Below are 17348 nucleotides of genomic sequence, written 5' to 3'. Positions count from 1 at the left end.
TTTTTTTCGGCATGGTGATGGAAGGTGTATGACCGCCATCCCCTCACACGCCTCTTCTCCAGGCAATGGATGATGCATGTGGTGAAGTTGATGTGGGGGCTTTTGGTGGCTGGATCCGTCACTCCAGAAGATTCTTTCCCCGCTGTTTAGCTAGGGAGAACATCGCTTGTGATGTGGATGAGGTGCTGTTTAGCCAGGGAGAACATCGCTTGTGATGTAGATGAGGTGCTGTGGCAAGACCAAAATAGGAGGCAGGTGTAATGAACACGAGGGGAGATAGCACTGGTTTCAAGCGTTGTTTATTGCATAGGACCACGGTAGGAGGCAGGTAGCTGGGTCCAGGGGCAGGCAGAAGGTCATACACAGGAGGAGGCAGGTAGCTGGGTCCAGGGGCAGGCAGAAGGTCATACACAGGAGGAGGCAGGTAGCTGGGTCCAGGGGCAGGCAGAAGGTCATACACAGGAGGAGGCGGGTAGCTGGGTCCAGGGGCAGGCAGAAGGTCATACACAGGAGGAGGCGGGTAGCTGGGTCCAGGGGCAGGCAGAAGGTCATACACAGGAGGAGGCGGGTAGCTGGGTCCAGGGGCAGGCAGAAGGTCATACACAGGAGGAGGCGGGTAGCTGGGTCCAGGGGCAGGCAGAAGGTCATACACAGGAGGAGGCGGGTAGCTGGGTCCAGGGGCAGGCAGAAGGTCATACACAGGGGGTCCAAAAGGGCAACAGTACAGGCATGGAGAAGGCTAATGACGTAGTCCAGGAGATCAGGCAATAGGTAGAGAACAGGAAATCCGGCTAAAGTACAGGCAGGGAATAGGCAAAAGGTGTGGTTAGTGAGGCAGACAAAAACTATCATACACAGGAGAAGCCGATCTTGGGCACCACAGCGCTCTGCAAGCCGTGTGTCACAAAACAAACAATACCTCACAGTGACGGGGTGCAAAGAACTGAACTAAATAGTGTGTGATAATGACATACAGGTGACTAGAATTCAGGTGATCGGGATCTGGAGAGTGAGCTGCGTTCAGGGGATCTACGTGTTTGAGGATGTGAGTTTGAAGCAGACATTACAGCAGGATGTAGCCTAATGTTTTTCTTTCTTACATTTTGGATGTGTTTTTGTCTTTAGAGTTTTGAAGGAATGAGCCACTTTCATTTTTGTACAGAAAACCCTTTATCTTTCTGAATGTTTTTCCTGTTTTTCTCCTGTTGGGTACAGAAAGTGTTACATACAAAACACAAGTGTGTAACGAATCTCTTCGTCGTCTGAGGAGGAGTAGGGAGGATCGGACCAACAGTTTTGAATGCAGTGTTTGCTATTGCTACAGATTTGTAGAGTTTTGTGTTTAGTCAGCAAACATGTGTAAACAACTGTGGAAAACTGTAAATGAAATATTTTCCATTTCAGAGGATAAGTATTGAGATGGTCTGTATTTGAATCTTGCATCTTTGAAAGAATATTGTTGGCGCCATAGCAGGGCCTCTCACCTTCCTCCAGGGTTTCTCCTGTTTATCTAAACACGCTTTCACTGCTTCCCCTGCCTATGTTTTGACACGCAGTACAATATGGCTACAGGCCCGGGCCATGGTAATCCACTGCTACAATAACACACTGACTGAGACAGTAAGTGATACCCCATTGTGGCTCTCTCTGTACCTTGGCTCCATTGTGGCTCTCTCTGCACCTTGGCTCCATTGTGGCTCTCTCTGTACCTTGGCTCCATTGTGGCTCTCTCTGTACCTTGGCTCCATTGTGGCTCTCTCTGTACCTTGGCTCCATTGTGGCTCTCTCTGTACCTTGGCTCCATTGTGGCTCTCTCTGCACCTTGGCTCCATTGTGGCTCTCTCTGTACCTTGGCTCCATTGTGGCTCTCTCTGTACCTTGGCTCCATTGTGGCTCTCTCTGCACCTTGGCTCCATTGTGGCTCTCTCTGTACCTTGGCTCCATTGTGGCTCTCTCTGCACCTTGGCTCCATTGTGGCTCTCTCTGTACCTTGGCTCCATTGTGGCTCTCTCTGTACCTTGGCTCCATTGTGGCTCTCTCTGTACCTTGGCTCCATTGTGGCTCTCTCTGCACCTTAGCTCCATTTTGGCTCTCTCTGTACCTTGGCTCCATTGTGGCTCTCTCTGCACCTTAGCTCCATTGTGGCTCTCTCTGCACCTTGGCTCCATTGTGGCTCTCTCTGTACCTTGGCTCCACTGTGGCTCTCTCTGTACCTTGGCTCCATTGTGGCTCTCTCTGCACCTTGGCTCCATTGTGGCTCTCTCTGTACCTTGGCTCCATTGTGGCTCTCTCTGTACCTTAGCTCCATTGTGGCTCTCTCTGCACCTTGGCTCCATTGTGGCTCTCTCTGCACCTTAGCTCCATTGTGGCTCTCTCTGCACCTTGGCTCCATTGTGGCTCTCTCTGTACCTTGGCTCCACTGTGGCTCTCTCTGTACCTTAGCTCCATTGTGGCTCTCTCTGCACCTTGGCTCCATTGTGGCTCTCTTTGCACCTTGGCTCCATTGTGGCTCTCTCTGTACCTTAGCTCCATTGTGGCTCTCTCTGTACCTTAGCTCCATTGTGGCTCTCTCTGTACCTCGGCTCCATTGTGGCTCTCTCTGCACCTTGGCTCCATTGTGGCTCTCTCAAATCAAATCAAATCAAATCAAATTGTATTTGTCACATACACATGGTTAGCAGATGTTAGTGCGAGTGTAGCGAAATGCTTGTGCTTCTAGTTCCGACAATGCAGTAATAACCAACAAGTAATCTAGCTAACAATTCCAAAACTACTACCTTATAGACACAAGTGTAAGGGGATAAAGAATATGTACATAAAGATATATGAATGAGTGATGGTACAGAGCGGCATAGGCAAGATACAGTAGATGGTATTGAGTGCAGTATATACATATGAGATGAGTATGTAAACAAAGTGGCATAGTTAAAGTGGCTAGTGATACATGTATTACATAAGGATGCAGTAGATGATATAGAGTACAGTATATACGTATACATATGAGATGAATAATGTAGGGAACATTATATTAGGTAGTATTGTTTAAAGTGGCTAGTGATATATTTTACATCATTTCCCATCAATTCCCATTATTAAAGTGGCTGGAGTTGAGTCAGTGTGTTGGAAGCAGCCACTCAATGTTAGTGGTGGCTGTTTAACAGTCTGATGGCCTTGAGATAGAAGCTGTTTTTCAGTCTCTCGGTCCCAGCTTTGATACACCTGTACTGACCTCGCCTTCTGGATGATAGCGGGGTGAACAGGCAGTGGCTCGGGTGGTTGCTGTCCTTGATGATCTTTATGGCCTTCCTGTGACATCGGGTGGTGTAGGTGTCCTGGAGGGCAGGTAGTTTGCCCCCGGTGATGCGTTGTGCAGACCTCACTACCCTCTGGAGAGCCTTACGGTTGTGGGCGGAGCAGTTGCCGTACCAGGCGGTGATACAGCCCGACAGGATGCTCTCGATTGTGCATCTGTAGAAGTTTGTGAGTGCATTTGGTGATAAGCCGAATTTCTTCAGCCTCCTGAGGTTGAAGAGGCGCTGCTGTGCCTTCTTCACGATGCTGTCTGTGTGGGTGGACCAATTCAGTTTGTCTGTGATGTGTACGCCGAGGAACTTAAAACTCTGCACCTTGGCTCCATTGTGGCTCTCTCTGTACCTTGGCTCCATTGTGGCTCTCTCTGTACCTTGGCTCCATTGTGGCTCTCTCTGCACCTTGGCTCCATTGTGGCTCTCTCTGTACCTTGGCTCCATTGTGGCTCTCTCTGCACCTTGGCTCCATTGTGGCTCTCTCTGTACCTTGGCTCCATTGTGGCTCTCTCTGCACCTTGGCTCCATTGTGGCTCTCTCTGTACCTTGGCTCCATTGTGGCTCTCTCTGTACCTTGGCTCCATTGTGGCTCTCTCTGTACCTTGGCTCCATTGTGGCTCTCTCTGTACCTTGGCTCCATTGTGGCTCTCTCTGCACCTTGTCTCTGTGGCCAAAGTGGATAAATAGGCTACACCACATCGCTCCCTTCTCCTCCTCTTTTCCTCGTCTGCTTTCCCTCTGCTCCTCTCCTCTTCTACTTTCCCTCTCCTCATCTCCTCTTCTGCTTTCCCTCTCATCTCCCTGGCTTTCTCAAAAACTTCTTGAAGGATAATTCATGATTTCATTAAGATTGAATTACATCTCTCACAGGTGAAACTGCTAGAGTGTTCTCCAGTATTCTCGACACTGGGTCAAGCACTATACCATACTGTACCATACTCTACAGTAATGAGTATGTTACACCAGAGGGGGTAATATTTGATACTAATAATGTAAATGTGATCATCCTGAGGTAGTGATGTGGTGTCATGTCTGACAGCTTTTATGAAGGATGGATCTTATCTGTCCATCACAGGAAGGCAGGTGTCCGTCGTGTAAACAGAGAAGGAGGAGAGGAGACGGGGGGGGGCAGAGAAGAGGAGCAACAGGTGGAAGAAGAGAGGGGTGGAGGAGGGGGGAGAGAGGTGGAGGAGGGGAGAGAGGTGGAGTGGGAGGAGGGAGAGAGAGGTGGAGTGGAAGGAGGGAGAGAGGTGGAGTGGGAGGAGGGAGAGAGGTGGAGTGGGAGGAGGGAGAGAGGCAGAGTGGGAGGAGGGAGAGAAGTATTTAAGAGGCTGTCCATCTCCCCCTCCTCATTGTTCTTTGTTACTCTCCCTCTACGTGTCCAACAGCAGGCCAGCACTCCTCATTTGCTCAGGTAAGGAAGAAAGGTTGACTCAGGAATGAATGCAGTTTTTCAGCAACAGGCAAAACAATTCAGCCCTTCTGCTCTTCAGGAGGTAGTTCTGTCTAGCACGGTCAAACGTGTAGCAGATGAAATATATTTCAGCTGTTTGTGATCTAGAGACAATGATACAAAGTTTGCGTTGCTGTAACCCTAAACAACGTCATTATAACTTTGACAGAGAGGGGAAAGCACACAGCCTGTACAGTAGACTTCACTACTCTGTGTGATTTCATGTCTATTCCCTGGTCTATTCCGGTGTGATGTTAGCCTCTATAGAGTTTCTGACCTGTTGTGTTTCCTCTATCCTGACTGACCTCTCTCTTCTTTTTCTTCTTTATTTTCTGTTTATGTAAATATCTTGCTCAAAGGAGGCAAATCTATATTTTTCCTAAACAAGAATGACCTCAGATTTCTGTTGGAATAAAGTTAATTTGATACAGTGGAAATGTAATTGTAGGGAAAGAAGTAGAGTGGTCAGGGAAGAGGGGTGGGAGAGGTGGAGGTAAGATGGAGAGGTGGGGAAGGGATGGGGTGCGAAGGGAAGGTGGAGGGATGGGATGGAGAGGTAGAGGGGTGGGATGGGATCGACAGATAGATGGTGGAGGGCTGGGATGGAGAGGTAGAGGGGTGGGATGGGATCGACAGATAGATGGGGTGCGAAGGGAAGGTGGAGGGGTGGGATGGGATCGACAGATAGATGGGGTGCGAAGGTGGAGGGGTGGGATGGGATCGACAGATAGATGGTGGAGGGCTGGGATGGAGAGGTAGAGGGGTGGGATGGGATCGACAGATAGATGGGGTGCGAAGGGAAGGTGGAGGGGTGGGATGGGATCGACAGATAGATGGGGTGCGAAGGTGGAGGGGTGGGATGGGATCGACAGATAGATGGGGTGCGAAGGGAAGGTGGAGGGGTGGGATGGGATCGACAGATAGATGGGGTGCGAAGGGAAGGTGGAGGGGTGGGATGGGATCGACAGATAGATGGGGTGCGAAGGGAAGGTAGAGGGGTGGGATGGGATCGACAGATAGATGGGGTGCGAAGGTGGAGGGGTGGGATGGGATCGACAGATAGATGGGGTGCGAAGGTGGAGGGGTGGGATGGGATCGACAGATAGATGGGGTGCGAAGGGAAGGTGGAGGGGTGGGATGGGATCGACAGATAGATGGGGTGCGAAGGGAAGGTGGAGGGGTGGGATGGGATGGGATCGACAGATAGATGGGGTGGGAAGGTGGAGGGGTGGGATGGGATGGGATCAACAGATAGATGGGGTGGGAAGGTGGAGGGGTGGGATGGGATTGACAGATAGATGGGGTGGGAAGGTGGAGGGGTGGGATGGGATGGGATCAACAGATAGATGGGGAGGGAAGGTGGAGGGGTGGGATGGGATCGACAGATAGATGGGGTGGGAAAGTGGAGGGGGTGGGATGGGATGGGATCGACAGATAGATGGGGTGGGAAGGTGGAGGGGTGGGATGGGATGGGATCGACAGATAGATGGGGTGGGAAGGTGGAGGGGTGGGATGGGATGGGATCGACAGATAGATGGGGTGGGAAGGTGGAGGGGTGGGATGGGATGGGATCGACAGATAGATGGGGTGGGAAGGTGGAGGGGTGGGATGGGATGGGATCAACAGATAGATGGGGTGGGAAGGTGGAGGGGTTGGATGGGATGGGATCAACAGATAGATGGGGTGGGAAGGTGGAGGGGTGGGATGGGATGGGATCAACAGATAGCTGGGGTGGGAAGGGAAGGTGGAAGGGTGGGATGGAGATATTTAGAGATGACGGCTGGGATAAAGAGATGGAGGGGTGGGATAGAGATATGGAGGCAGGGTGAGATAAAGATATGGAGGCAGGGTGGATAAAGAGATGGAGGCAGGGTGGATAAAGAGATGGAGGCAGGGTGGGATAGAGAGATGGAGGCAGGGTGGATAAAGAGATGGAGGCAGGGTGGATAAAGAGATGGAGGCAGGGTGGGATAAAGAGATGGAGGATGGAGGCAGGGTGGGATAAAGAGATGGAGGCAGGGTGGGATAAAGAGATGGAGGGGTGGGATAGAGCGATGGAGGCAGGGTGGGATAAAGAGATGGAGGCAGGGTGGGATAAAGAGATGGAGGCAGGGTGGGATAAAGAGATGGAGGGGTGGGATAAAGAGATGGAGGCAGGGTGGGATAAAGAGATGGAGGCAGGGTGGGATAAAGAGATGGAGGCAGGGTGGGATAAAGAGATGGAGGCAGGGTGGGATAAAGAGATGGAGGCAGGGTGGGATAAAGAGATGGAGGCAGGGTGGCATAAAGAGATGGAGGCAGGGTGGCATAAAGAGATGGAGGCAGGGTGGGATAAAGAGATGGAGGCAGGGTGGGATAAAGAGATGGAGGCAGGGTGGGATAAAGAGATGGAGGCAGGGTGGGATAAAGAGATGGAGGCAGGGTGGCATAAAGAGATGGAGGCAGGGTGGGATAAAGAGATGGAGGCAGGGTGGGATAAAGAGATGTAGGGGTGGGATAAAGAGATGGAGGGGTGGGATAAAGAGATGGAGGGTGGGATAGAGATATGGAGGGGTGGATAAAGAGATGGAGGCAGGGTGGGATAAAGAGATGGAGGCAGGGTGGGATAAAGAGATGGAGGCAGGGTGGGATAAAGATATGGAGGCAGGGTGGGATAAAGAGATGGAGGGGTGGGATAAAGAGATGTAGGGGTGGGATAAAGAGATGTAGGGGTGGGATAAAGAGATGGAGGGGTGGGATAAAGAGATGGAGGGGTGGGATAAAGATATGTAGGGGTGGGATAAAGAGATGGAGGGTGGGATAACGAGATGTAGGGGTGGGATAGAGATATGGAGGGGTGGATAAAGAGATGGAGGCAGGGTGGGATAAAGAGATGGAGGCAGGGTGGGATAAAGAGATGGAGGCAGGGTGGGATAAAGAGATGGAGGCAGGGTGGGATAAAGATATGGAGGCAGGGTGGGATAAAGAGATGGAGGGTGGGATAAAGAGATGTAGGGGTGGGATAAAGAGATGTAGGGGTGGGATAAAGAGATGGAGGGGTGGGATAAAGAGATGGAGGGGTGGGATAAAGAGATGGAGATATGGGATAAAGAGATGTAGGGGTGGGATAAAGAGATGGGGGTGGGATAAAGAGATGGAGGGTGGGATAAAGAGATGGAGATATGGGATAAAGAGATGTAGGGGTGGGATAAAGAGATGGGGGGTGGGATAAAGAGATGGAGGGGTGGGATAAAGAGATGGAGGGGTGGGATAAAGAGATGGAGGGGTGGGATAAAGAGATGGAGGGATGGGATAAAGAGATGGAGGGGTGGGATAAAGAGATGGAGGGGTGGGATGGAGGCTAGCTCGGGTTCCTATAGTCCCAGTTCCTCCTGTACTGGTTTGGATAGGACAGGGCTATAAGGTTAGAGACAGGGTTAGAGTTAGAGCGAGGTGTGTTTCTACCTGGTGTGAGTTTCACTCTTATCAGAAGGCTGGGGTTCACATATCCTGCTCACTATTACCTATCTCCTTTCCATTACAGTGTCTCAATGTGGCTCCCCACAGATCCAGGATCAACTTATCCTTAAGTGGGGAAACTAATCATCAATCATCATCATACTCCATGGCTAACTGTCTGGGGCTTTAGTAATGTAGTAGGACTCTTGGGGTTTGTAGTTCTTCAGGTGTTGGGTAGGATGACTTTAAACTTGTGACTAATTCAGGAACTAGACAGGGTTGAAGAACAAGCAGCTCTCTCTGTCTATTCATCCATCCCTCTCTCTCTCGTCCTATCTGTCCTGCCGTGCTCAGCAGGCATGGTGATTGCTAACTCAGTTGAGACTGTACCAGTGGAAGCTGCTGAGGGGAGGATGGATCATAATAATGGAATGGAATGATATCAAATACAATTTTTTGGGGGGGGTGTTTCATGTGTTTGATATCACTCCATTCCAGCCATTATGAGATGTTCTCCTCTCACCAGCCTCCACTGCTCTCTACAGTGTGTTTGACTGATCCATCTGATCCTGGCTTCCATGAGAAAACACAAACACTCTGCACAGGCTACATCACTTGATGTCCTACTACAATGTGAAACCCCTACTCATTATCCTAACCATGTCTATTGTCTTTCTACCTCTGTAGTATGTCTAACCCAACCAAAACAGAGAATGTGTCCACCTTGGAGACTGCCATGCAGCTGATGATCCAGACCTTCCATAAGTATTCTGGAGACGAGGGCGACAAATACACCCTGAGCAGAGCAGAGCTCAAAGTGATGCTCTCTGCAGAGCTGGGCAACTACCTGGGGGTAAGGAGATTCACACACACACTAAGGAGATTCACACACACACAGACACACACGCACAGACACACAGCATAAAAGTATTCCTCTCTCCCTTACCCAGAATGCCCAGGACAAGGAAGCAGTGGACAAGGTGATGGGGGACCTGGATGCCAACAATGATGGAGAGGTGGACTTCACTGAGTTTGTTATCCTGGTGGGGGCGCTCACCGTCGCCTGCAACGACTTCTTCCTGGAGTACAACGACAAGGGGGAGAAGAAGTGAACACAACACACACACACGTACACTCACACATATCTATGCTCTCTCTCTCACACTCACTCACTGAGGAGAGGAGGATGATTATTATGAGACATCTCCACTCAAATCCTGGCTAGGCTTAATGTCTACTGTTTAATAACAGAGACCTATACACACCATACATACCACACACATGCACACACACACACTCTGAGATGTTCATAGATGCATCCTGGCACCCTGGGCAGTGTGTTTTTGTGTTTAGTGTGTGTGCCATCTCGATCCAAACCAAACCCAACACAGAGAAGTTTATTCCAGAGTGAAAATGTGGAGAGTTTAAGTCATCATTATTAACGTCATTCAACGTCATTGTTGAATATGTGAATATAATTTCTCTGTCTTTTCATTCCTTTTGTAAACCCCCTGTTCATTTTTCGTTCATTGTTAAACTGTTCCTCCTCGATAGAATAAACCTGACATTTAACCAAAGCTTGTCGTGGAGTATTGTTGTGGTTTCTGGATACTTTGTGTGTATGTTTGGGATATTCCTCATTTTACCCAGTCTCTCTGATGGAGAGGAGTAGTAACACAGTCTGGCCAGCAGATGGGAGCAGAGTGAGAAACTCTCCAGAGATGGACTTTCGTGTCTGTGCTGCACTTCCATTAACTTAATCAAATTTTATTGGTCACATACACGTGTTTAGCAGATGTTATTGCGGGTGCAGCGAAATGCTTGTGTTTGTAGCTGTAACAGTTCAGTAATATCTAACAAGTATTTCACAACATATACACACACATTTAAGTAAAGGAATGAAATTAAGAATATATAACTATATGATGAGCAATGTCAGAGCGGCATAGAGTAAGATACAGTAGAATAGAATACAGTATATACATACGAGATGAGTAATGAAAAATGTGTAAACATTATTAAAGTAAGTAGCGTTCCATTTATTAATGTGGCCAGTGATTCCAAGTCTATGTATATAGGGCAGCAGCCTCAAATGTGCTAGTGATGGCTATTTAACAGCATTTAACAGTCTGATGGCCTTGAGATAGAAGCAGTTTTTCAGTCTCTCGGTCCCAGCCTTGATGACCTTTTTGGCCTTCCCGTGACATTGGGTACTCTAGGTGTCTTGGAGGGCAGATAATTTGCGTCTGGCAGACCGCACCACCCTCTGGAGAGCCCTGCGGTCGTGGGTGGTGCAGTTACCGTACCAGGCGGTGATACAGCCGACAGGATGCTCTCAATGGTGTATCTGTAAAGGTTTGTGAGGGTTTTCGGTGCCAAGCCAAATTTCTTCAGCCTCCTGAGGTTGAAGAGGCGCTGTTGCACCTTCTTCACACCACTGTCTGTGTGGGTGGACCATTTCAGTTTGCCAGTGATGTGTACGCCAAGGTACTTAAAGCTTTCCACCTTCTCCACTGCGGTCCCGTCGAGGTCATTCTGAAGGAAATTACCTGAAAAGCCTGATATTTTATATTACCACTGATACCAACAGTACCTGGATGGGCTGACAATAACAGATTAGTTTCATACATACAGTGGGGCAAAAAAAGTATTTAGTCAGCCACCAATTGTTCAAGTTCTCCCACTTAAAAAGATATGAGGCCTGTAATTTTCATCATATGTACACTTCAACTATGACGACAAAATTAGAAGAAAAAAATCCAGAAAATCACATTGTAGGATTTGTAATGAATTTATTTGCAAATTATGGTGGAAAATAAGTATTTGGTCAATAACAAAAGTTTATCTCAATACTTTGTTATATATATATATATATAGGAATGGGTCAAAATACCAGCAACAGTGTGTGAAAACCTTGTGAAGACTTACATAAAACCTTTGACCTCTATCATTGCCAACAAAGGGTATATAACAAAGTATTGAGATAAACTTTTGTTATTGACCAAATACTTATTTTCCACCATAATTTGCAAATAGATTCATTAAAAATCCTACAATGTGATTTTCTGGATTTTTTTTCTCATTTTGTCTGTCATAGATGAAGTGTACCTATGATGAAAATTACAGGCCTCTCTCATCTTTTTAAGTGGGAGAACTTACACAATTGGTGGCTGACTAAATATTTTTTTGCCCCACTGTACCTTATGAAGATCTGTGATGCTTCACAATGAGCTCTATAATCTGTCCAACAACAGATCTCAGAACTGTGTTCCACGCTGACCCATCTTAGACTGTCCTCTCATTTTTAAGATGTTCTTCCTAAAGTTGAATCCAAAGCCAACATTACTGAATATTAAACCTTTAGAATTAGCAGAACAGACAGAATCCCTCAGGAAACAGATATTCAGGATGTTGGTAGTCTATACCAAATATGAAATATTTCCATTGTCGATGAACACTGATGTGGTACAGAATTGTAATGTGATAGGAATGCATTAATCAAACATTACAAATGGTACTACAACACACATGCAAACACACAATCCTGTAAATGTGCACATACAACAGTTGGTTGGCAGTAGGAAGAACTTGACTGTACTTGTTAGTACAGTAATAGGTTATTTTACTGTAACGCTACAGCACTTTGAATCAGGTTACTGGCCACAGTGTTTTACTGTAAAGCTACAGCACTTTGAATCAGGTTACTGGCCACAGTGTTTTACTGTAACGCTACAGCACTTTGAATCAGGATACTGGCCACAGTGTTTTACTGTAACGCTACAGCACTTTGAACCAGGTTACTGGCCACAGTGTTTTACTGTAACGCTACAGCACTTTGAACCAGGTTACTGGCCACAGTGTTTTACTGTAAAGCTACAGCACTTTGAATCAGGTTACTGGCCACAGTGTTTTACTGTAACGCTACAGCACTTTGAATCAGGATACTGGCCACAGTGTTTTACTGTAACGCTACAGCACTTTGAATCAGGTTACTGGCCACAGTGGTTTACTGTAACGCTACAGCACTTTGAACCAGGTTACTGGCCACAGTGTTTTACTGTAACGCTACAGCACTTTGAATCAGGTTACTGGCCACAGTGTTTTACTGTAACGCTACAGCACTTTGAACCAGGTTACTGGCCACAGTGTTTTACTGTAACGCTACAGCACTTTGAATCAGGTTACTGGCCACAGTGTTTTACTGTAACGCTACAGCACTTTAGATCAGGTTACTGGCCACAGTGTTTTACTGTAACGCTACAGCACTTTGAACCAGGTTACTGGCCACAGTGTTTTACTGTAACGCTACAGCACTTTGAATCAGGTTACTGGCCACAGTGTTTTACTGTAACGCTACAGCACTTTGAACCAGGTTACTGGCCACAGTGTTTTACTGTAACGCTACAGCACTTTGAATCAGGTTACTGGCCACAGTGTTTTACTGTAAAGCTACAGCACTTTGAACCAGGTTACTGGCCACAGTGTTTTACTGTAACGCTACAGCACTTTGAACCAGGTTACTGGCCACAGTGTTTTACTGTAAAGCTACAGCACTTTGAATCAGGATACTGGCCACAGTGTTTTACTGTAAAGCTACAGCACTTTGAATCAGGATACTGGCCACAGTGTTTTACTGTAAAGCTACAGCACTTTGAACCAGGTTACTGGCCACAGTGTTTTACTGTAACGCTACAGCACTTTGAATCAGGTTACTGGCCACAGTGTTTTACTGTAAAGCTACAGCACTTTGAACCAGGTTACTGGCCACAGTGTTTTACTGTAACGCTACAGCACTTTGAATCAGGTTACTGGCCACAGTGTTTTACTGTAATGCTACAGCACTTTGAATCAGGTTACTGGCCACAGTGTTTTACTGTAACGCTACAACACTTTGAATCAGGTTACTGGCCACAGTGTTTTACTGTAACGCTACAGCACTTTGAACCAAGTTACTGGCCACAGTGTTTTACTGTAAAGCTACAGCACTTTGAATCAGGTTACTGGCCACAGTGTTTTACTGTAACGCTACAGCACTTTGAATCAGGTTACTGGCCACAGTGTTTTACTGTAACGCTACAGCACTTTGAATCAGGTTACTGGCCACAGTGTTTTACTGTAAAGCTACAGCACTTTGAATCAGGTTACTGGCCACAGTGTTTTACTGTAAAGCTACAGCACTTTGAATCAGGTCAGGGGGGGGGGGGTCAGCAGCATTAATATTAGAAAGACAGGAAATGTTGTTTTCTTTTGTGTGTTTTATGTGAACTCAGGAAACATTCCAATACCGTTCCAAATGTTTGTGTGTGTGTGTGTGTGTGTGTGTGTGTGTGTGTGTGTGTGCGTGCGTGCGTGCGTGCGTGCGTGCGTGCGTGTGTGTGCGCGCGCGTCAGAAGAACATACAACAGAAACTGAATGTTGAACTGAACCTACAACCTTTATTGCACAGGAACAAAGCTGTGAGCGGTTATTGGAGGACAACGCTCTCCTCTGAGTGGGGAATGGAGAAACACACAGAGACAAAGAGAGAGGGACAGAGGAGAGAGAGAACAAGGGAATGAAGGGGAGAGAAGGAAGAAAAAGAGAGGGGTGGAGAAACGGGGAGGAGGGAGGGGATGGACAGCACTCTGTTTGCTTCACACCTCTACAGCCAGGTCCTGAAGGGAAAGAGAGGACTCCACTCCACAGGACTCCACAGCTCTCTGATAGACTTTACACACTCCTGGGGCTCTCCTGGACTACCCCACTGTGAAAAGCCTGTGTCCCACAGAGTGACGCAAGGTCATGGAAGGGGATCACTCAGGATGGCAGTTAACACTTGGCTGGTCTCTCTCTCTCTCTCTCCAGGGAAGTAAGCTCTCTTGCACATTGCGTCGGACAGATATGGTAATGCAGTGGGCAATGAGTGCACACACACACATCGGACATTAAGTAAATTAACCTGGTCCATTACTGTAATAACTATAGGTGGCTTGTGTTCTGACAATAATAATAATACAGCATTACACACTGGAGAGAGTCAGCTACAGAGCACAACACAATCTGAGAGAGGGAGGACAGGAGGCGGAAGGAGGAGAGGAGAGAGTCAGCTACAGAGCACAACACAATCTGAGAGAGGGAGGACAGGAGGCGGAAGGAGGAGAGGAGAGAGTCAGCTACAGAGCATAACACAATCTGAGAGAGGGAGGACAGGAGGCGGAAGGAGGAGAGGAGAGAGTCAGCTACAGAGCACAACACAATCTGAGAGAGGGAGGACAGGAGGTGGAAGGAGGAGAGGAGTGAGTCAGCTACAGAGCACAACACAATCTGAGAGAGGGAGGACAGGAGGCGGAAGGAGGAGAGGAGAGAGTCAGCTACAGAGCACAACACAATCTGAGAGAGGGAGGACAGGAGGGGGAAGGAGGAGAGGAGCGAAGGGGAAACAGGGAAGGACAGGAGGAGAGGACAGGAGGGGGAAGGAGGAGAGAGTCAGCTACAGAGCACAACACAATCTGAGAGAGGGAGGACAGGAGGGGAAGGAGGAGAGGAGAGAGAGGGGGAAGGAGGGAAGGACAGGAGGAGAGGACAGGAGGGGGAAGGAGGAGAGGACAGGAGGGGAAGGAGGAGAGGACAGGTGAGGGAAGGAGGGAGGACAGGTGGGGGATGGAGGGGGAAGGAGGAGAGGAGCGAGGGAGAAGGAGGGGAGGACAGGAGGGGAGGAGAGGGGGGAAGGAGGAGAGGGCAGGAGGGGGAAGGAGGGGAGGACATGAGGAGGAAGGAGGAGATGAGAGAGGGAGAAGGAGGGGAGGACAGGAGGGGGAAGGAGGAGAGTGCAGGAGGGGGAAGGAGGGGAGGACATGAGGAGGAAGGAGGAGAGGAGAGAGGGAGAAGGAGGGGAGGACAGGAGGGGGAAGGAGGAGAGGAGAGAAGGGGAAGGAGGGAAGGACAGGAGGAGAGGACAGGAGGGGGAAGGAGGGGAGGAGAGAGGGGGAAGGAGGAGAGGGCAGGAGGGGGAAGGAGGGGAGGACATGAGGAGGAAGGAGGAGATGAGAGAGGGAGAAGGAGGGGAGGGACAGGAGGGGGAAGGAGGAGAGTGCAGGAGGGAGAAGGAGGGGAGGACATGAGGAGGAAGGAGGAGAGGAGAGAGGGAGAAGGAGGGGAGGACATGAGGAGGAAGGAGCAGAGGAGAGAGGGAGAAGGAGGGGAGGACAGGAGGGGAAGGGGGAGGAGAGAGGGAGAAGGAGGGGAGGACAGGAGGGGGAAGGGGGGGAGGAGAGAGGGAGGAAAGGAAGAGAGGACAGAGTGAGACACTGTCTTACTCTGATAATGAGACTCACAGTGATGACAGAAATTAACATTTGTGCAAACATTCATAACACACAATAGCTTATGTTTCATGAGAAAACATCCTTATTCCAACAATACATATCATCTGTCAGTTCTATATTCGACCACCCAATTTTGTGCAATCATGGCTCAACTGAGCTGACAAGGTACTAATCTGTCGTTCTGCCCCTGAACAGGCAGTTAACCCACTGTTCCTAGGCCGTCATTGAACATAAGAATTTGTTCTTTAACTGACTTGCCTAGTTAAATAAAGGTTAAATACATTTTTAAAAAACTGTAAAAAGAGGGAATTTACTCCATCTTGGCTCAACCCAATCTCAGTTTCCCAGGAACTTACTGAATCTAGACTCATCCCCTTGCAACTGTACCCTATGGCACAAGATGCTATTATCCCAATAGAGCTGTATACGCAGATATCCTACACCTTTATCTTTCTCAAAAAAAATGTATTTATTTATTTTACTAGGCAAGTCAGTTAAGAACAAATTCTTATTTTCAATTTTTATTTTTTTAAATTTTATTTCACCTTTATTTAACCAGGTAGGCTAGTTGAGAACAAGTTCTCATTTGCAACTGCGTCCTGGCCAAGTTAAAGCATAGCAGTGTGAACAGACAACACAGAGTTACACATGGAGTAAACAATTAACAAGTCAATAACACAGTAGAAAAAAAAATGGGCAGTCTATATACAATGTGTGCAGAAGGCATGAGGAGGTAGGCGAATAATACAATTTTGCAGATTAACACTGGAGTGATAAATGATCAGATGGTCATGTACAGGTAGAGATATTGGTGTGCAAAAGAGCAGAAAAGTAAATAAATAAAAAAAGAAAACAGTATAAAAACAGTATGGGAATGAGGTAGGTGAAAATGGGTGGGCTATTTACCAATAGACTATGTACAGCTGCAGCGATCGGTTAGCTGCTCGGATAGCTGATGTTTGAAGTTGGTGAGGGAGATAAAAGTCTCCAACTTCAGCGATTTTTGCAGTTCGTTCCAGTCACAGGCAGCAGAGTACTGGAACGAAAGGCGGCCAAATGAGGTGTTGGCTTTAGGGATGATCAGTGAGATACACCTGCTGGAGCGCGTGCTACGGATGGGTGTTGCCATCGTGACCAGTGAACTGAGATAAGGCGGAGCTTTACCTAGCATGGACTTGTAGATGACCTGGAGCCAGTGGGTCTGGCGACGAATATGTAGCGAGGGCCAGCCGACTAGAGCATACAAGTCGCAGTGGTGGGTGGTATAAGGTGCTTTGGTGACAAAACGGATGGCACTGTGATAGACTGCATCCAGTTTGCTGAGTAGAGTGTTGGAAGCCATTTTGTAGATGACATCGCCGAAGTCGAGGATCGGTAGGATAGTCAGTTTTACTAGGGTAAGCTTGGCAGCGTGAGTGAAGGAGGCTTTGTTGCGGAATAGAAAGCCGACTCTTGATTTGATTTTCGATTGGAGATGTTTGATGTGAGTCTGGAAGGGGAGTTTGCAGTCTAGCCAGACACCTAGGTACTTGCATTTGGTTTTACTCGCGTTTAAGAGCAGTTGGAGGCCACGGAAGGAGTGCTGTATGGCATTGAAGCTCGTTTGGAGGTTAGATAGCACAGTGTCCAATGACGGGCCGAAAGTATATAGAATGGTGTCGTCTGCGTAGAGGTGGATCAGGGAATCGCCCGCAGCAAGAGCAACATCATTGATATATACAGAGAAAAGAGTCGGCCCGAGAATTGAACCCTGTGGCACCCCCATAGAGACTGCCAGAGGACCGGACAGCATGCCCTCCGATTTGACACACTGAACTCTGTCTGCAAAGTAATTGGTGAACCAGGCAA

General features: G+C 48.1%; 1 protein-coding gene across 1 annotated transcript; it reads left to right on the top strand.

Moving 5' to 3' along the window:
• Positions 1–4658: 4658 nt before the first annotated feature.
• On the top strand, positions 4659–9773 carry LOC115126109 (protein S100-A1-like). The gene is made up of 3 exons (XM_065006959.1): positions 4659–4719; positions 8884–9049; positions 9147–9773. The coding sequence occupies exons 2-3, from the start codon at positions 8885–8887 to the stop codon at positions 9306–9308; spliced, it is 327 nt and encodes a 108-aa protein (XP_064863031.1). The 5' UTR covers positions 4659–4719; position 8884; the 3' UTR covers positions 9309–9773.
• Positions 9774–17348: the final 7575 nt, after the last annotated feature.

Source organism: Oncorhynchus nerka, linkage group LG3 (assembly GCF_034236695.1).
Source record: "Oncorhynchus nerka isolate Pitt River linkage group LG3, Oner_Uvic_2.0, whole genome shotgun sequence".
NCBI classification, from domain to species: Eukaryota; Metazoa; Chordata; class Actinopteri; order Salmoniformes; family Salmonidae; genus Oncorhynchus; species Oncorhynchus nerka.
Note: the sequence above shows the minus strand (reverse complement) of the source record. Positions and strands in the feature narration are given on the sequence as shown.

What these genes read in the sequence shown, in the direction of transcription:
- LOC115126109 (XM_065006959.1), top strand. Translation starts at nt 8,885, where the DNA reads ATGTCTAACCCAACCAAAACAGAGAATGTGTCCACCTTGGAGACTGCC. An exon ending in AGCTGGGCAACTACCTGGGG is followed by an intron (nt 9,050 to 9,146) that starts GTAAGGAGATTC and finishes TCCCTTACCCAG; the next exon opens with AATGCCCAGGACAAGGAAGC.